Source organism: Conger conger, chromosome 5, assembly GCF_963514075.1.
Source record: "Conger conger chromosome 5, fConCon1.1, whole genome shotgun sequence".
Lineage (NCBI taxonomy): Eukaryota > Metazoa > Chordata > Actinopteri > Anguilliformes > Congridae > Conger > Conger conger.
In genome coordinates this window covers 37,787,400-37,809,020 of record NC_083764.1, presented here as the reverse complement: position 1 = coordinate 37,809,020, position 21,621 = coordinate 37,787,400, and the positions used below count along the sequence as shown (strand labels likewise).

Below are 21,621 nucleotides of genomic sequence, written 5' to 3'. Positions count from 1 at the left end.
TTATTATTATTATGCTTTTTGTTTGTAAGTCATTACTAGTACAAGTAAAGCTTCAGGCAATTTATTACCTCTGCATTGGGCATTGAAATGTATATATTTTTTTATAAAAGCAGTAACTTTGATAGTTTGGTCTGGAGCATTCACTTTTGTGTTAACACAGCCAAGGACAAATATGCCATAATACACATTCAATAAAAGCTGAGGATATGCATTTACCACATAAATTGCTTTATGGGAACTAAAATTGTGGAGTACAGAACCAAATGTCTTCGTCCCAAACATTATAGAGCTCACTGTAGGCCTATACATTAATATACTGTGCAGTCTTTTTTATTTTGGAATGAATTCACAATGCAAATCAAGAGTAACCCTTTTAGAATTTTCTCCAATTTTCATTCACCACTGTTGAATCAGAAAATTGTACCTATACTGTATTATTTACATTTCTGTTCACAACTGATGGTGCAAAAGGGGTTTCCAGCTATGGGTAGTAATTTCTGTTCAAAAACTGTTTTTCAGTTGAAACAATCAAAGGTCTTGTGAAATATACATATAGAGTGTAATTTCCTTTGTTTGTTGTTCTACCTATCCATTTCTTTGGAATTACCAATATAATATGCGTACATGTCAAGCCTAATACCCATCTCATTACATTACATTACATTATTGGCATTTGGCAGACGCTCTTATCCAGAGCGACGTACAAGTCGCTCAGACCTTACACAGCTTTGATTAAATTTTGCAATGGCAGTTTCCATCTGATCCCCAAATGTGTGGTCTCATTCATCTTGTCATCAGAAACGTGCACTCTTTTGGGCCGCATGTGGGACTGTCCCCAAACAAATTAATTGTCTTATTGATGATATATGTAATGCAAAGAACCTGTTTGTTATCCAAGCTTAACTGTGTATTATTCAAGCTTAATTTTTTGACAGTAGAATGTATATTTGCATACTGATAACTGTCATTGAAAAAAAAAGAACTTTGATTGATGTGTTATTGAAAAGGAGAATACCGACTGAATGGCACATGCATCACAATATTATTTCTCCTGACTTTTCACCATAAAAGCTGAGCTGTGATTGGTGTCTTGGCCTGGTAAACAGACTTTTAAAAAAAGGCAAACTGTATTAATAACATTAGTATTCTTTATGGGTTGTCCTATGTAATTCTGCGCACAGATGCGAGAGAAACTGTAAGTTTTTTTTGATTACTTTTGATTAGATGCATCTCATCAGCATGGAACCTGATGGAAAAATTGGCCATTTTGAATTGAAGAAGGGGGTCCACGTGCACAGATTAAAGGATCTGAAGGATCTTGAATTATTCGGTTTGGAGGAATGTTCAAATATCTGACAATGTCTTCCAATCTCATAAAACACTAAAGATAATTTAGTAATGTTATCCTTCCTTGTGAATGGAGGGTGCACCAAGTACTGAAGATGAGGAATATTTGTGACTCACATTTGTTTAGAAAATAAATGTAGAATTTTTTTGGTTTCAAATAACGTATTATTAAAGTAAAATATTTTTCATGTTCCTGAATTACGTATATAGCTCAGGACTATTAATTGTGTTATTTTTTAGGTATCTTTGTAATGAAGGATGTTTGAAACAGGGTGGCATTTTTTTAGCAGCAAGATATACTGTATAATCTACGGGCTGCATGTTGAAATCACTGGAAGGAAAAATGTATTTCTGCGCTTCAGCAAGGTTCTAGACCAGGGATCATCAAATCACAGTTCTCAAGGTCAGAAAACTGCTGGTTTTCCGCCCTCCCTTTTCCTGAGAGTCAGGTGCGAAGACAGTCTGACCAATCAGTAACACTAATCTGTAGCACTTGTTCAGCTAATTACCTGGGAGAAAAGGAAACAAGGGCTGGATTTAGATTCAAGGTCCACATCTGATGATTTTGCTCTTCAGTAAAATAACCCAGTTCTATAAGTACAACAGTACAACAAAAGTTCCCCTGAGGAAGATTGATTATCAGTTGATTTCATTATGGTAATTTATTTTCAAGAACCTGACAGTTTTAGACCGCTGAAACTTGTGCTCTGTATGACATCATTGCTCTCAACATCTCGGCATCTCCTCTCATGTTCTACTGTTTGTGTTTTATCTCAGAAAGCAACGGGAGCTGCAGGGGGTTCTGGGTCAAGGAGAAGAAATGGGAAGGTTTTCTTAGGTAAGATCATATGAAGAATTATGCCACCAAGCTTTACTGCTTCTATTATTATATGAGACTGTTAGGTATGCTCTGATACATTTGTGCTGTTTCTGAAAACATAATTTCATAGGAATATTCAAAGGTGCCTATTATGTTTCTCTTTATAGCTCAAACACGGCCTCTATCTAACCTAACACACTATCCTTGGTGTCACAGCACTGTTTGTACACAACAGGTGGGCCCTGTCACATGGCAACCACGCTAGATGTCTCCGGCTCCCTGTTACCGTATCGTCAAAGCGACTCTTTCCCAGGCTGAGTGGCCACCGTCCTGCCCCATGCCCTGCTAAATTTATCCCGTTTATTTGTATACTGAGTTCTAAATCCAAAGTGCCACATGCTCCAGCCGTGCTTTCTCCTCTGCCACCAGGTTTAGTTTACAGCCGGTTTGCCTGTCGCCTCCCTTCTCTCAGCTGCTCTGTTCAATCAAGAGCCCCACCCTCCCCGGCAGACTGACACACATCTGCTACTGGTGGGATGATATGTGAGGGCAGACCAGATGGAATTCACCCTTTGCTGATGATGGCTTGCTTGCTGTCTTCCCCCCCCCCCCCCAGCAAACTAGGAGAAGAGGGGCGTCAGTATGAAGGCAGCACCCCCCCCCCCCCCCCTCCCCATCTCCTCCTATGAATGTCTCTCCCAGTACCCTCTGAACACAATACCTTGGATCTGTTCCCACCCATTTATAATGTCGGTGGTGTCCAAAGCTGAATGCTCATGACAGTGCTCATGGTTCTGGCCAGGGTGTAACCTTGCTCTGGTGTCATGGAAATGTAGTGCTCCATTTTGTTTTACTAAACAAACACACACCATTAGGGTAAAGCCTTAAAAGAAAATGTTTGTTGTTTGTTTGTTCTCCTACTGTTATTCAATACTTATATTATTATTATATTATATATTATTATTTTAGGCCTTGCGTTTCACTCCTGACAAATTAATGCTCACTAATTTAATTGTGATATCACCTATGTTTGTAAGTGATGTTTAATTTGCATCCTTACATAGTGTGAAAAAAAGTTTGTTATCCCTAAAACTGTGGAGAGAGAGAGAGAGAGAGAGAGAGAGAGAGCGTTTGAGTGTGGACGGAAATGTTATTTGAAAAAATAAATTGCTGTACACAATTTTATTTTCTCAAATTGTTTGTACTTACAGTATTTATATTTACAAGTTTGATTTACATACACAAATTGCTACTTATGCATTCTGAAGTTACTCCAGATGCATCATACAGCGTTGCATTTAAAGGTTCCGTGTCTGGGATTGATGGTATGGTACTGAAACATATTTCTTAAGCTCCAGTTTGTCTTTTGTATTGGAGGCTGTAGCATTGTTTCAGTAATGAAATGTCTGCTTCCTCTTTTGAATACATAGAGCTTAACCGTGATTTTAACAGAGATGATTATGAATGCGAAGATGAGGCCAAACTTGTCATATTCCCAGAGCACCATGAGGTCCCCTTACCAAATATTGAGGAGTTGCCTGCACTGGTCAGTGAGTGTGCTGATGTTTCATGTTCATCATGCATGCTGCTCATTTGTTTGTGGTCTGTGTTTGTGTTATGCACTACAGCATAGTAGAGTACAGCATAAGAGCAGTAGTTACAAAAGTTTTTTTTTCTTTGATCCCTGCAGTAATTGATGTTTTGCATTTGCTGATACAGTAGTATATTAATAGAAGCGGACTGAATTCAGATGGATGGAAAGAGAAATTATGCATGAATAAAATGTATTAATAAATTAGAGCCATGTTTTATTAACACACTAACAGTGAACAAAGGCATGTTTTTGACTTTAGCATTTAGAAAAAGCAGTAGATCCAGCACTGTACACAAAACAGGCTTTCTCATGGCAAATTCGATGCTACGTCTGAACTTAGGCTAAATGTATGAGCACACGGTATGACAGTTGACAATTGGATACATTTCAATTGTTTTTTAAGACGTTCAATTACTAAATGACGTGCCAATGAGGTGAGGCAGTTGGACACATTTCAAGACTTACCAATGGGGTAAGAAAGATTTTAAGTCTTATTAATCTCTTCATTTTATATCACTAAGACAGACTCTGGGTGGCTCATCCAGTGCCAACAAATTGGGTATTCCGTATGAGGAGAAAATCAGGCTGAAAATGTGGATCAAAAAATAATGCTTTAACCTGTGAAGCCATGGGCACAATAGTTTTAGTGAAGTACATCAACCCCGTAAAAGTACTTATACTGTCTAGCATCAAATTAAAACACTTCAAACTACAGCATCAATGAAACCTGGATGTACAGTATTTGTTGCCATACATAATTTACATTCTCGTTACATAGAAACTAACAAACTAAAGCTATGTTTTACGTATTTAAATCACTTACTAAAACCTTGTAGGTGATATTTGTGTCATCCATATGAGCAAATAAGTGTTTTATTTTTATTTTTGCATATATCCAATGTCCCAATTTTAGTCTCCCACTTAGTAGACCTACTGACATAGACATAGACACACCAAAAAGGGCATGGAAGTAAACGTTAAATTATTGTAATTGCGAGTATACGATGGACTCATTCCGTTGACTGAAGCTGAAGTTCCAAAACGTTAGTGCCATGAAAAGGCCATTCTCAAGACTGTGATGTGTGCTATCTTTGATTAGCTGGAAGTGACCTTGCTATTTGGCGGAGTTAATGAAGCTTGTGTTCCAACCTCAATCACAAGTGTCCTGTTTATACCCTGATTGTGTTTCATCAGCAGTACCGCACTTGGTCTGTCAGTCAATCAAGTGTGCTAGAGACAGGGTACAGTAGGTGACGGAAAGGCTGTTCTAACATGTCTCTCGTCACCCGCTCCCCCTTCAGGTGACAATAGCATGTGATGCCGTGCTCAATGCCGCATCGCCTTACAAAAAACAGGAGATCCTTTCCTGGGAGGATGAGATTCAGGTGTCACGGCATGCCAGGAGTCTCCGACAACAGGATAACGGGGTGCAGATCCCTCCCAGGTAAAACCAGTTGGTGCAGCTCACTCATAGGTAGTGCATATTAGTTAATCTGGAAAAATATACTCTGTTACCACTTTATTACAGTAGGTAGACCTGTACATCCGCTTGTAAATGCAAATATCTAATCAGCCAATTGCGGCTGGTGTGGTCAAGAGGTTCAGTAGTTGTTCAGACCCAACATAAGATTGGGGAAGAAATGTAATCGAAGTGACTTTTCCCGTAGAATGATTATTGGTGTCAGATCACCAGAACTGCTGATCTCCTGGGATTTTCAACAACAGTCTCTTGAATTTACAGAGAATAGTCCAAAAAAGAAAAAAAGAAATCCAGTGAGCAGCTGTTCTGTGGGAAAAAAAATGCCTTGTTAATTAGAAAGGGCAGAGGAGAATGGCCAGACTGGTTCAAGCTGACAGGAAGGTGACAGCTTGTAATGCAAGCTGACCATTCACAGTGGTTTAACACAAACTACATTGGAACTTGAAGTGGATGCTACAGCAGCAGAAGACCGATAAGTCTAAAAAATAAGTTGAATAAATGCCCAATAAAGTGGTCACTGAGTGTAGATCCCATGTAATGTAACCTAAGTCATCATTGCTATAGTTTTAGAATTGTTTCATATAAATTATAATAATCTAAAAGGGGACCAATACTTGAAATAATGGCAGTGCCCATGTCTTAATTTTTCAGGCAAACACTGGGCATGAATGTTGCTTCACTGAATATGTTTTAGGTCATTTTAGTCAATTCAAAAGGCTATCCTCTGATAATAATGTACAATGTTGATTGAATGAATGTTCTATGATGTTGCAATGTTTTGATTGGATGCTCACTCTGCTCAGTGGTTGGAAGTGTTCCAAATGCGAGATCAGAGAGAATCTGTGGATGAACTTGACGGATGGGGCAGTGCATTGTGGGAAATGGTTCTGTGATGGTACTGGAGGCAATGGGCATGCAATGGAGCACTACAGGGAAACCAACTTCCCGCTGGCTGTCAGACTGGACAACATCACTGCAGATGAGGCAGGTCAGTGTTCTTATCCACACAACCATAACCGCTAAAGATCAAACTTCAGTATGGCATTATCTAACATAACTACTTTATGTGTGTACTAAATATAAATACACATATTTGTAGAAAGGGTACAGTATAGTATAGACTTCCTTTCCTTTGTCTAAACCAATTATTTTCATACATTCCATATTCTTTATGCATTGTAGTACTGCCTATTTTTGGATACAAGATATTAAATCTGTTCAATTTCACTGTTTGCACCAATCCAGATCCCCTTATGACTGAACCAGCCCCCTTTCCACCTATGCAGCACAAGTGTTAGATTAATTACTATGAAAATACCAACCTTTCTGCAAATTTCCTTGTGCCTTTTACAGCTCCAACATTTGAATCTGTAATGCTTCTGCATCTTCAAAATAGTGCATTCTCAAAAAAACAGTATCTCTGCCTGATCCACGATGCACACATTCCAGTAATATTGGTCCAGTCACTCAGTTACTCTCAAATAGGTGAACTCTTGTACTTTTCTTTTCAGATGTATATTCATTTGATGAAGAGGAAGCAGTGTTGGACCCACAATTAGCAAATCACTTAGCACACTTTGGAATAGATATATTGCAGACTCAAAAGGTGAGTTTGCATTTAATCCTTCTCAGAGATGCCAACTGTACTATGGTAAAATAACACAGAAAAAAATATTTTCAAGAATATAAAATATAAGAGAATATAAAAAACCAATTGCATCTTATTGGTATTGCATCTTACAATATCTTTCTGTTTCTTTGGAAATCCACCATAGCAGCAGGCTTCTGATAATAACTGTCATATTTAAATATACTTAAATAATTCAGTTTGTTGTTTATGAAATAAAGACCTATTTCTTGTGGCAGTAGTATTTCAAGTATGAGACAAATCTTTTTTCTCATAAACAAAACCAAATAGGCAGTAATAATAATTTGCTAAGCGTGCGTTTTGTTTGTCAATTACATACGTAGGTAGGTTAGCTAAATTAGCTAAAGTAAGGGTACAGAGCGGAAGCCTCATAGTACATTTCAAGCCTTATCCTCCAGGGGTCCTTGTAGATACTCGAATGGCACAGTCAAGTGACAAATTATACAGATTAGTTGCTAATTGTTACATTTATAAAAACTATTAATTGACTTAATTCAGATGGCGAAAGTGAAAGGAAAGCAAGTGAACATGGCAAATAGTTATGAACACATACACTGAAAGATACAGTCACTCTGCATATCTCTGTTCCATTACATTACATTACATTATTGGCATTTGGCAGATGCTCTTATCCAGAGCAACGTACAGTTGATTAGACTAAGCAGAAATGAAGGCTTAAGGGCTTTGCTGAAGGGCCCAACGGCTGTGCGGATCTTACTGTGGCTACCCCGGGATTCAAACCATCAAACTTGCCTGTCCCAGTCATTTACCTTACCCACTACGCTACAGGCCGCCTCCCTATGCGAAACATTTGGAACAGGTCCTACATTGAAATTTCACTTCTAGAATTGAGCTCCTGTTGAGGAAATGTATTTTATAAATGTTGTTACAGACGCAGAACGGGCACACGGATAAAGAGATGCGACTGCGTGCCCGGGAGTGGGAGGTGATCCAGGAGTCTGGCCACAAGCTGAAGCCGGTGTATGGCTCCGGCTACACCGGCATTAAGAACTTGGGGAACAGCTGCTACCTGGGAACCATCATGCAGGTCCTCTTCAGTATCCCAGAATTCCAGAGGACGTGAGTATGCATGGCCACGCGCACTGTAATTGCGCTAACGCACAAAGCAGCACACCTGCGATTTAAATGGTTGCCATTTATATAGCGACTTTATCCAAAGTGCTGTATAATTCATGCTTGTCATTCACCCATTCATACACACACTCACACACTAAAGGCGATTGGTTGCCATGCAAGGCAGCGTTTAGGGTTTAGGTGTCTTCGACTCGACTCAGGGACGCTTCGACACACCCAGGACGGGATCAAACTGGCAACTGCCAGATAACTGCTCTTATCACCTGAGCCAATGTCGCCCCTGACATTTAACTGACACAAACTGTCCTCTGTTTACCTTGAATACAGTCACTGGACTGCATTATGAGCATGTATGCATGCTGTACTTTTAATTACAATTGTAATTGTAGGTTTAGCCTATATTCTCAATGACCTCTGCGCATATCCCCTGAATCACATTCAGCCAGCTGCTGCTTTTTTCCCACAATCCATCAGAAGACTACACTGCTGAGTCCGTACACAGCAGGTGCAGGTTCTTGATCATCAGAGGATACTCTTGCACAAATAGGCCAGGAATACCCTGGCAGCCACTGTGCATTTTTCTCTTGTTTTATTTTATAGGTCCCATATTGGGGAAAATTAATTTTCCCTTGCTATGTGGAGATAAGTTGAAAGCGTTATAAAAACACTGTGAAAGTATCAAAATGCACAGTCCCCAAATAAATCCACACAATACATATGAAGAAAATGTGCTAGCAGTTTGGAGTACCGTGAAGGTATGACTTCACAATGATATGCTTGTTTGCTTCTGCACGGCCCACCTTAGCTGGAAGAAAATCCAACACTCGGCACAGACAGCGTTCAGTTCATTGGAGCTAGCCAGGCAATCAGAACAGGTTCATGAGAATCGACAGGGACATATGGGCAGCCTGTAGCATAGTGGTTAAGATAAATGACAAGGACTTGCATGGTTGGTGGTTCAATCCCCAGTGTAGCCACAATAAGATATGTGCAGCTGTTGGGCCCTTGAGCAAGGTGCTTAACCCCACATTGCTCCCGGGGGGATTGTCCCCTGCAAATCTAAGCAACTGGAAGTCGTTTTGGATACAAGTGTCAGCTAAATAACATGCACATGTAAAACTGGATAGAGACTGGTTTGTTTTTGGTACTTAAAACCACACAAGCGTCTTCTTCTGGATAACAAGACCTAAAATAAAACACTGGGAAGGTGTGCAATATGGGACCTTTAATTTCTACTATTTCTTCTATTCTCTGTGCATTTTTAACGTAACTGCATATTTCGCATGCATGCTGTGCTTATTGTATTTCATGCTCTGTCTAGTCTTATCGTATGTGTCGACAATTCAGATTTTTAACACTGAAGTAGTATGTTTGAAATCCAAAAGATTAATTCAAAATGGCTGATTTAGAAGTTGAGGAACACAATTAAAAATATATATGCACTCACTGAGTACTTTATTTGGAACACTACACTAATACTGGGTAGGGCCTCCCTTTGCTCTCAAAACACACAAGATTAAGATTCTGTTTCATCTTGGCATGATTGCAGCACACACTCTGCTGATTTGTCAGCTGCACATTCATGCTGCGAAGCTCCTGTTCTACCACATCCCAAAGGTGTTCTATTGGATTCAGGTCCAGTGACTGGGAAGGCCACTGAAGAACATTGAACTCATTGTCATGTTCATGAAACCAGTTTGAGATGACTTTTGCTTTGTGACATGGTGCATTATCATGCTGGAAGTAGTCATTAGAGGATGGGTACAATGTGGCCTTCAAGGGATACACATGGTCAGCAACAATACTGAAATAGGCTGTGGCATTCAAGCGATGACTGATTGGTGTTATCGGGCCAAAAGTGTTCCAAAACAACATTCCCCATGCCAGTACGCCACCACCAGCCTGGACTGTTGACACAAGGCAGGTTGGGTCATGGATTCATGCCAGATTCTGACCCTACCATCTGTATGCCTCAGCAGAAATTGAGATTCATTAGACCAGTCTATGTTTTTCCAGTCTTCAGCTGTCGGGTTTTGGTGAGCCTGTGCCCACTGCAGCCTCAGCTTTCTGTTCTTCTCTGATAGAAGGGCAACCTGACGTGGTCTCCTGCTTCTGTAGCCCATCTGCCTCAAGGTTTGACATGTTGTGCATTCTGAGATGCTTTTCTGCTCACCACAATTGTAGGTTATCTGAGTTACCGTAGCCTTTCTGTCAGCTCGAACCAATCTGCCCATTCTCTGTTGACTTCTCTCATCAACAAGGCATTTCTGTCCGCAGAACTGCCGCTCACTGGATGTTTTTTGTTTTTCGCACAATTCTGACTAAACTCTAGAGACTGTTGTGCGCAGAAATCCCAGGAGATCAGCAGTTACAGAAATACTCAAACCAGCCTGTCTGGCACCAACAATCATGCCACGGTCGAAATCACTGAGATCACATTTTTCCCCATTCTGACTCCTGAGCTTTCTGCATGAGTTTATGCATTGCACTGCGGCCACACGATTGGCTGATTAGACAATCGCATGAATAAGTAGGTGTATAAAGTGCTCAGTGAGTGTATATATACAGTGAGCATCAACATGCATTGGACATATTTTTTGTTATTTTGGTTCTGTACTCTGCACTTTGAGTTTGAAAGGATACAATGACAATGAGTTTGAAGTGCATAATGTAGAATAAAATAATCATTTTAAATATTTTGTTGCATAATCCTTTGCCTGCAATAACCGCTTTGACCCTTGTGTTGTCTTAAGAGTAAAAAATGACCCGCCACTATGTTTAAAAGCAGAGAAAACCCCCTAAATGATCTTTTTTCAACTTTTGATGAAGTTTTTGAGTGACAGGTTGTTTCTTCATGCAAAATAGAATTCAATTTGTTAAAATTCAATTAAGCTGCTTTATTTTAGGGGTTTAGTGGAGGTGTTTTTTACCCTTATGACAAGGGGAATATACAGAATGTTAAGACTACATAAGGGTTAAGTCTGCAATGCATAGACATCACCAGACGCTGGGTATCTTCCCTGGTGATGCTCTGCCATCTTCAGTTCCTGCAGTTCCAGACTGTTCACTTGGGCATGCCCATGGTTTCTGCAATGTTCCTGTTTGATTAATATTCATTTCTGAGCCTTATGATGGCCAGCTTAATTTGCAATGATACTGCTGTCTTCCTCATGTTGTCACACCCCAACAACAATCTCCAAAGGCAGTTGCAAAGTCTAGAATCAAGACTAGACATCAACAGTTCTCTTCTGCATTCACTAATGATGCAAATGAATACAACTGCCTAACAAAACACATCTGTGAAGCCAATTCACCAAATATTTGTAGTACCTGAAAATGGAGGACCATGTATAAAAGGTGTTGTCATTAAATCACAGATTGTCTGTCTCTCCTGAATTACTGATCATTTATATTGACTGTTGTGACTAATTTAATTTAACTTACTGAAATCCCATTGTCTGCTAAGTCACAGACCTGATTTAGGTATGTGGGTTGAGCTACAACACCTGCAGTCAATCTTGCCTTTGAAAGGTTTAGAAAGACTGAAAGTTCCTATCTGCTCTTGAGGAACACACTTGTTGAAACACATCAGCATTATAGCTATCACTCTGTATAATAAATAAAGTTGCAGGTATTTGGATGGTGGATCTATTTTGTGGGAGTTGCGGACCAATCTACATGTTTATGAATATATCCCAGGGCCTAGCACCCCAACCCACCAACTGAGGAAGGGTTACAATTTGCGCCAGCAGTTTGCTTTAAACTGTGTTTACTTTCCATGCAATGACTGCTTGAAGTCTGCGATTCATGGACATCACCAGTCACCAGGTCTTCGCTGGTGATGCTCTGCCAGGCCTGTATTGCAGCCATCTTTGGCTCATGCTTGTTTTGGGGGCTAGTCCCCTGAAGTGCTGTTCAGCATATGAAAGGCATGCTCAATTGGGTACAGATTGGGTGATTGATTTTGCCACTCAAGAAATCACCATTTTTAGCTTTGAAAAACTTTAGCTTTGTTACTTTAGCAGTATGTTTGGGATCATTGTCTTGCTGTAGAATTAACTGTCAGTCCATGAGTTTTGAGGCGTTCGCTTGAACTTGACAGGATGTGTATATATACTTCAGAATTCATTTTGCTACATCAGCAGTTATAGCATCAGTGAAGATAAGTGAGCCAGTACCTTCGGCAGCTATACATGCCCAGGCCATAACACTCCCACCACCGTGTTTCACAGTTGAGGTGGTATGCTTTGGATCTTGGGCAGTTCCTTCTCTCCATACTTTGCTCTTGCCATCACTCTGATATAAATTAATCTTCATCTCAGCTGTCCACAAGACCTTTTTCCAGAACTGTGGTCGCTCTTTTAAGTACTTCTTGGTAAACTGTAACCTGGCCATCCTGTTTTTACAGCTAACCAGTGGTTTGCATCTTGCAGTCCAGCCTCTGTATTTCTTCTGCGAAAAAAACAATACCGGACTCCTGAAGAGTGTTTCTGATCTGTCAGATGGGTGTTTTGGAATTTTTCTTTATTATAGAGATAATTCAAATCAGCTGTGGAGGTCTTCCTTTGCCTTCCAGTCCTTTTGTGATTAATAAGCTCACCAGTGCTCTCTTTCTTCTTAATAATGTTCCAAACAGTTGATTTTGGTAAGCTTAAGGTTTAGCCAATATCTCAGTTTCTTTATTTATTATTAACTTGTTTCTCAGTCTCATAATGCTTCTTTGACTTTAATTGGCACAACTTTGGTTCCCATATTGATAAACAGCATTTCCAAAGGTGATCAAAAGATGAGAGGAAAGACTAGGTGCCCTCTTTACCTGCATTACGGAGGAAATTAAACACACCTGAGCAATTACAAACACCGGTGAAGCCATGTGTCCCAAACATTATGGTGCCCTGAAATGGGGGTACTTTGTAGACCTTTAATAAAATCTGTGAATGTGCGCTTTAACTACATGTTAATTGCTTCTCTGAATTAGCTATTTTATTCTTTTGTTCTCAGATATGTGGGGAATCTTCAGAGGATTTTTGATTATTCACCCCTTGATCCCACACTGGACTTCAGTACACAAATGTAAGTTCTTGCAAACCTATCAAGCTGATAGCATATCCTGAGTTTTACAACCCACTCCAAATTATTTTGTTAAATTCCTTTCAGACATAAACATCTGTTTTTTGTCATACCAACACCTCATTTACCAAATTGGTTGATTTGCCATATATATGACTTGCACATATGAATTGACTGGCTTGTCTATCTTATGGAAAATATCACACAAATCTGGAGGATGTAAACAACAAGGGAGAAATTATTATGAATTATTATTCCTTATAAGTGTATGGGGAAGGGATTTCAGACTGTACTCACTTGTTTTTTTGTTTATTTTTGTTTGGTTCATTGTAGGGGAAAAGTTGGCCACGCACTACTCTCAGGCCAGTATTCCAAACCACCAGTGAAATCTGAGATCATAGAACAGGTGATGAAAGAAGAACGCAAAGTGTTAGACTGGGTATGTCCAGCATGATGCCTGGTATATGCATGAAAACATCAGAAGCCGACACTGCAACTGAGAACTCATCTTCAGTTGTCTTTGTTTGTTTTAGGCCGCTCCTCTCCTTGTAACACATTGCAGTATGATGGACTTTGATGCACAGCTAATACGGTGGAAGATAGATTTCTAGTTATTTCATCAATGGAAAGTGTCCATTGAGCATTTCTATTTAATGCTCACCTTTTTGCATTAGGGATAGTAACAAGTTATACTAACACTGTTTTTATTCATATTTTTTTAGAAATGGCTTTATTATATATGGCTGCATATATGTGACACCAAACATCTTATGTATATAAACCCTTTAAAACTATGTTTTTACTCTTACTTAACATTTACTCTTCACTAAGATATATTAGACCGTGGAAGCAAATGCACTAATATGTGTCAGGTTCGAAATCAAGGCAGACAGATACATCCGGGATAATCCAAAGAGTAATCAAAAATACAGGCAGAGTTCAAAAACCAGGAGAAAAAAAAAAACTGTACAGTACAAACAGACGGGGAAACTGGAATCAGGAAGTACATACTAGAACCAGGGCAGGGCACACAAGGGCAGAACTCGGGAACAGAGAGAGACAAACTAGCAACAAGAACTGAAAAAACAGGTTTAAATAGAACAGAGATTAACAGACAACAAGAAACAGGTGAGATGAATGACAGGAGAGACAGGAAGGTAGAACATATGGTGTGGGAGGTGGAGACACTAAATGGGGCACAGGTGAAATGAATGAAGTGAGAGAACTGACAGACAGACTACAGTGAGCACAGAGGGTAACAAGGAACGAAACATACAGAAAAACACAGAACCTGACAAACATGTGGCAACAAATGCAGCTGATATGGTTGTTTCTGACTGGTGAACGATGACAAGCTGGCTAGCCTCCAAACAATAGCAACTCCGTTACTTACTTTCACTTTGACATCTTGCGTTTAAAAGCGTAAAACCTATATTTTTACTCTGAAATTCGCATTAAAACATATAGATTATGAAAGCCAAGATATTGTTCTACAAAATGAAGTTGAAAGCCCAAAACAGCCGATAATTATGTGAAATTGGCCATTGTGACTTATGACTGATTATGATGAGTGGGTCACATATTTTAAACAAAATCTTAATATTGTTAATGTATACATTTCGAAATCAGTTATTGAATTATCAGGAAAATAATCTCTACCAATCACCATTATTACATTCCTGCTAGCTGTAACAGCTGCAGGCAGGGAGACATTCCCCCTTTCTGATTGCATCATGGTTGTTCATCAGCAAGTTTTTCATTCATTATGCAGAATGTCTCTATGCCTGGTGATGTATGTAAAGCATATTAGAGTTTTAAGGGACTGAAATAATAATAATAATTGAGGATACTATTTGCTACTGTTACCGAGGATGTTGCAGTACTGGTGCATCACGCTGCTCTTTGTAAAGTTGTGTGCCCTTGACTTAAAGGTCCATGTTTGCCGTAAGTTGGACTATGTACTTTTGGCTGACAGTGTCACCCAGACATGCCAAAATGCATTTCACAGGTGAACAGTAACAACAAGGACATATGGTAGAACAGCCAGTGGTATAGTTGCTGGTCACAAAGCTGAAAATGTAACAATAATGTTACTGGAGTATAGAAAGTACTAAAATAACTGCTTGCAAGCAACACAAAAGTGACACAAACAATATTGGCTCATACAGTGGTGCTTATAATTATGTCTATGTACATGTGTTCACAGTGTTTGATGCCGTCTTGTCATTCCAGCAGCAACAGAGAGGGGTCTCCCCCAGGATGCTCAAAGCTTTGATCAGTAAAGACCACCCCGAGTTCTCCTCTATCAGACAACAGGATGCACATGAGTTGTTCCTACACTTGATGAACTTTGTTGAGGTTTGTGTACTGTTATACAATAAGTTGTTCAACATTACATAAATAATGTTGTAATGTAGTAAATTACCCTCCTTCTAACTCTGAGAACAATGAAATGTGTTGCATTTTTTTAAAGTATGGTCAATAGAATTGCTGAATGTACAATCAAGATGCAAATTTGAAGCATATCTGTGGAGGAAATGTGCATTGTAAGGCAAACTTAAGGATGTTGATTACATATGACATTTTGCTGAGCTGAGAAAAAGCACTGCAGGAGGGACAAGGGACAGCAGTCATAAAACTGCAGGTGCTAGAGAGCTATTTTCTCCTACCATTTGCCCTCAAATAGCTTTTGGCTGGTATGCCCCATGTTTACCAAACTTTGTTGTCTTGTTTACTGGATATAGAAAAGCATTTGTTTAATCGGTAACTTAGGGCTGATCAATTTCCTGTCTTTTGTGGCTTTTTTTGTGATAAATTTCCATGCCTATTTCAAAATATCAGAAGTGGGCTATTTTATTTTAATTCCACTGATACAGCATAAAGGGTATAAGTTACAGGAAGATATTGTTTCACTGTTACAGTGGTTTCGTGTTTCATTTGGTGGTTTGCTTCTGCGGTAATTGCGAGGTTCCGACAGTAGGGGCAGTCACATTGCATTTCGGCCTGTAATTGGCATTTGTGTCAAGATTGCCCATAATCTATAGTAGTTTAGGGTGTGCTTTTCACACAACCACCACCAGGTGTAAAATGTGAGGGTATATATATATATATATATATATATATATATATATATATATATATATATATATTTTTAAAAAACAAAAACATTTTACTGACCAAGCACCTCTCCCACCATCCACTGTCACCTGACGGCGCAACCTATGCCATCGGTCTACCTCCACCGCCCTTCTGTAATCCTCTCCTCCCTACCATCTGTGGAGTGGTTCTCTCGACTGTGTCCCGATAATTCTGCCACAACCTTCATGTCCTCTATCTCATCTTCCTGTCTCCCCAGTGATATAGCTTCCTTCCCTGCCCTCCTATCGTCTTTCTATTCCTCTGTCTCTCTTGCTAAATCTTCCTTCTTTCACTCTACTGCAGCTGCCTCTAACCCTTGCAAACTGTTTTCAACTTTCTCCTCTCTTCTCACCTCCCTCCTCCCCCGCCTCCCTCCTCCTTCACAGCTGATGACATTGTCTCCTTCTTTAAAAAGGTAGATGACAGCCGCAATTCCTTCTCCCCAACATCTCCCCCTACCTTTCCCAACTCCCTATCCTCCTTTTATCCCCTCTCTGACTGCGACACTTTGAAACTCCTCACATCCCACTGCCCAACCACTCTTGACCCCATCCCTTCTCCCCTTCTACAATCCATTTCTAATGACATTCTCCCTTTTCTCTCCTCTCTAATCATCACTTCCCTTTCTTCAGGCAAATATGCCCCCTTCCCTTAACAGGGCCAGAGTCACTCCTCTCATCAAAAAACCTACTCTTGACCCCTCTGCTCTGAACAACTACTGACCTGTCTCTCTTGTTCCATTCCTATCTAAAACTCTGGAACGTGCGGTCTGCTCCCAACTGTAAACTTGCGGTCACCAAGGCACTCCATTCTGCTAGAGACAAATCCCTCTCCTATCGGCCGCCTTCGATACAGTCAACCATGAGATTCTGCTCTCATCGCTGACTGGGATGGGTATCACAGAATCTTCCTACCTCTCTGGCCATTCCTACCAGGTGACTTGGAGGGGCTCAGTCTCTGACCCACACCCCTTACAAACTGGAGTCCCGCAGCGCTCTGTTCTTGGTCCTCTCCTCTTCTCTCTACACTGTTATCTCTTCCCATGGCTTTTCTTACCACTCTTATGCCAATGACACTCAAGTCTTTCATTCCTTCCCTCCCAATACATAGGTCACCAAACAGATCACTGCCTGCTTGGCTGATATCTCTGCGTGGATGACTTCCCACCACCTGAAGCTTAATCTTGGCAAGACTGAGCTTCTCTGGATCCCTGCTATCCTCTCCAACAATCAACCCCTCACTGATCTCCGAGGAATTTGTGGTATCCTCCTCCCATACAGCCAAGAATCTTGGGGTGACCTTTGATAACCATCTCACCCTCGCTCCACATATATCCTCCACTGCCAGAACCTGCAGGTTCTTCCTCCATAATATTACATTATTACATTACATTATTGGCATTTGGCAGACGCTCTTATCCAGAGCGACGTACAGTTGATTAGACTAAGCAGGAGACAATCCTCCCCTGGAGCAATGCAGGGTTAAGGGCCTTGCTCAAGGGCCCAACGGCTGTGCGGATCTTATTGTGGCTACACCGGGATTAGAACCACCGACCTTGCATGTCCCAGTCATTTACTTTAACCACTACGCTACAGGCCACCCAATGCGCTATGTCCGTCATCTTCTGACGGAGAAGGCCACCCAGCTCCTAGTCCAGGTGTCTGGATTACTGCAGCTCCCTCCTGGCTGGTCTCCCAGCTTGTGCCATCAAGCCCCTCCAGCTGGTCCAGAATGCTGCAGCCCACCTGACCACCAGTCAGCCCAGGTCGGCTCATGTCACGCCACTCATCATTGCCTTCCACTGGCTGCCTATTGCCACACGCATCCGCTTCAAGGCGCTAGTGTTGGCATTCCAGGCTGCTAAGGGGACTGCCCCACTCTACATCCAAACTTGAATTGCTCCAGACACCCCAGCTTGACCACTCCGGTCTGCCAGCTCTGGTCACCTTATGGTTCCCTCACTATGAGCACCAGGCGGCCGAGCTGCACGTTCACGCCTGTTTTCCATTCTGGTTCCTCAGTGGTGGAATGACTTGCCTACCACTGTCAGGACAGCAGAATCCCTATTTTGACGCAGACTAAAAACACACCTTTTCAGACTATACCTTAGTCCTCCCTCCTGATTTACCCCTTTCAATTTCCCTCTTGTACACCCTATATTATTATTAAATAAAAAATAAAAAAATAAAAAATTGCACTTACGATGACAATTTTTTTGGGGTTAGAACAGCTTTTCATGCATGTTTTTTTATTTATGGATTCATTTTTTTAACTTCTTGTAAAACCTATGCACTTGTATGTCACTTTGGATTAAAAGCATCTGCTAAAAGATGAAGAATGTAAATGCAAAATGTTAAAAAAGGAATTGTATGGGTTAGTGTTACTGGCTTATGCTAACTACAGTCTATCATACCAGATGCTCCAGGACCTGTAGAATTTTTCATATTTAAAAAAATAAAGACCACCCGCCATATTTAAAAATGCATGGAATCTAATCCTGCATCATTTGGTAAAACTTATGCTGGAATAGATCCCATGCATTTTGAAATATTTTCATTTTTTAAATATGAAAAATTCTACAGGTCCTGGAGCACCTGTTAAGGTAGATGTGATCATGAACACCAGTACATACCAAGATAAAATAACAAAACAATGCAACCCCCCTCCCAATGAGCTTACAAAATTTCAATTTTTATAAAAAAATGGCTTTAATGTTGTGCCTTATCGGTGTATACTGCTATTGTGACCACTGTATGTGAAAAAAGTGAACATGGTCACATTGCTCCTGATGTCCTGTTTGTGCTGTAACCTGCCCGAGTCACATGGCTTGAGGCTCCATGCTGTGGTTTTCTATGAAACTAAGAGCTGGCAGGAACTGTTCTCTGAAGCTGCTTTTTCCCCAGGGGTTAAATATAGAACCCCCTATCTGTTTCTTATGGCACTTAATGCTTCCTCGTCACCCTGTCCTCTAAAACATGTCCAGACTGGAAACAGCTGTTGCCTTTGCTGATTGCCCTGGAATGAGCGAGCACTGCACAAGCATAATTGCCCTGCCATCATAGATCCACTTTAAATGAGTTTCTTTTGTATCATGGTTTTAATCCTATAAGCAACATATTTCATTACAGGCTCATCTATCCCTTAAGACTATTTTGTCCTTGGTTCTGGCCAACTCATGACTTGCTTTCACAATCAAAATTAAGACAGTGAATAACAATAATATTTTGTGTAGTCAGTTGGTGAATGCAGAGGAACTATTTTATACAGCATCTACATTAACTGGGATGGGTGAAGACAATGAGGTTACCTTGAAGGCATAAAAGCTTGAAATCATACCTGGATTTCTTACTGATTCAATATGTCAATATAATCTAAGTTAGCACTGCTATATCTACATTAAAAATACTAATTTTCTTCTGACTGGTGTGATCAGTTCACTCAATACTTTTCAGTTCATGTGTGTGTGGGAAAAGGGAGGTGTGGAAGTGCGAGGAGGGGTAGGGGCAGATTATAATTCGATACCACAAAAGTGTGATACTCCTCTAGTGGAAATGTACCAGCATGACCAGACCCCAGAGAGCCTGCCTGAATGAAGTCTGGTGGGCTCTAGGCAGAGGTGGCAAATCCAAGTTCAGAAAAGTCTTCTCCAGTATTTAGTTTCGACCCTCATCAGCCAGGAGGTAGAACTAATTACTGAAATCAACTGGGTAGAAGAAACTTTCTGACCCCTGGACTTTCCACCTCTGGCTCTGGGTCTCCTTAAACTAAGTATGGTATAGTATTTCATCAATTAGTGCAAGGGAAAGATTGAGTGTCCGAGAGTTAGTGTAATGATCAGCAGTCATGTGTCTGGACATCAGTCTTTTTAATTGGTTATTAGTTGCAGTTGCAGGGGAGGGGGGGTCTTTGCATCTATGGTTCCTTTGGTCTTTGCTAATTGATTATTGAATGTTCCTCATGAGTTTGGGTTCATTTCCTTCTTCTGTTACTGATCTTAGTCATCTTTTTGCTCTGTCGTACCACATCACTCCTTTGGCTGTCTTAAATTATTTATTGCCAGGAATGGTAAAATGGATAAAGATTTGTTACAATACTGACAAATCATGCAGGTCAGGAGCCTCATAACAATGTGGAAAAAATATGACATTAATGTTTTTTGAACTGTAGATATTGGTACTTCAGAGAAGTAAAAGTGCATAGGATTTGTTTCAGAATTATTTTCATATTTGGAGATAAGTGTAGATTTAAATGTATTTGGATGAACAGAAGAGGTGAAATATTCATTTAACTCTTGTATACATGCAGTCCCCTCCAAAAACATTGGAACACCAAGGTCAATTCCTTTGTTTTTGCTATACACTGAAGACAATTGAGTTTGAGGTCAAGAGATGTACATTAGACGACAGATCTGAATTTCAGCTTTTATTTCCTGGTATTTTTATCTAGATTTCTTAAACACCTGAGAACATATCAGAACACCCCATTTTTAGGTGCGCAAAAGTATTGGAACATGTGACTGACAGGTGTTTCTTGTTGCCCAGATGTGTCCTGTTAGATTTATTGATTAAACAATAAATAGTTCTAAATGTCTACTCTTGGTTTTAGCCTTGGGTTTTGCCTGTGAAGAGAAAGAGAAAGCAAGTTATTTTGAAGCTTATAAAAGAGCCATTGCACAAGCATTGGGGATAGCTTGAACAACAACTTGGAATGTCCTGAAAAAGAAAGAAACCGCTGGCGTACTGAGCAACAGATATTGAACAACAGCAGATCATGATAGAAACATTGTGAGAGCTGTGAAGAAAAACTCCAAAACATCAGTCAGTGACATCACAAAAAATCCACAGGGCATGGGTGACTGTTCAAAGAAGACTTAGAGAACAGCAATAGAGAGGCTATACCACAAGATGCAAACCACTCATCAGTAGTACGAATTGGAAGGAGATTTCAATTTGCACAGAAGTACAGAAATGAGCCACAATAGTTCTGTAACAATGTTTTATTGACTGACAAGTTATGCAAAGATTAAAGTGTGGAGAAAAAGGGATCTGCTCATGATCGTAAACATACAAGGCATGGTAGAGGAAGTGTCATAGCTTGGGCTTGCATGGCTGCTTCTAGAATAGGCTCACTAATCTTTATTGATGATGTAAATCATGATGGTAGCAGCAGGATGAATTCAGAAGTCTACAAAAACATTCTGTCTGCCAAATTATGGAGAAATGCGTCCAAAATAATTGGAATCATGCAACAAGACAATGACCAGTACCACGCTGCCAACACAACAAAGGACTTCATTTGAGAGAAAAAGTAGAAGATTTTAGACTGGTCAAGTCAATCACCAGACCTTAACCCAATTGAGCATGCATTTCACCTCCTAAGAGGAGATTGAAGGGAAATCGCCCCCCAAACAAACAAGAAGATAAAAGATG

The 21,621-nt window shown here is 40.2% G+C and overlaps 1 protein-coding gene across 3 annotated transcripts in view; it reads left to right on the top strand.

Annotated features, from left to right (window-relative positions):
* The window catches only part of LOC133128372 (ubiquitin carboxyl-terminal hydrolase 13-like), a 41,651-nt gene that overhangs the window by 4,410 nt on the left and 15,620 nt on the right, over positions 1-21,621 (top strand). For 2 of the 3 annotated variants that reach the window (XM_061241819.1, XM_061241821.1), the window contains exons 3-11: positions 2,125-2,185; positions 3,598-3,713; positions 5,063-5,205; positions 6,045-6,229; positions 6,753-6,847; positions 7,782-7,969; positions 12,986-13,057; positions 13,388-13,493; positions 15,287-15,412. In XM_061241819.1, the coding sequence (XP_061097803.1) occupies positions 2,125-2,185; positions 3,598-3,713; positions 5,063-5,205; positions 6,045-6,229; positions 6,753-6,847; positions 7,782-7,969; positions 12,986-13,057; positions 13,388-13,493; positions 15,287-15,412 (1,092 nt within the window). The remainder of the gene's footprint in view (positions 1-2,124; positions 2,186-3,597; positions 3,714-5,062; positions 5,206-6,044; positions 6,230-6,752; positions 6,848-7,781; positions 7,970-12,985; positions 13,058-13,387; positions 13,494-15,286; positions 15,413-21,621) is intronic. The other variant, XM_061241820.1, reaches the window with a different exon arrangement.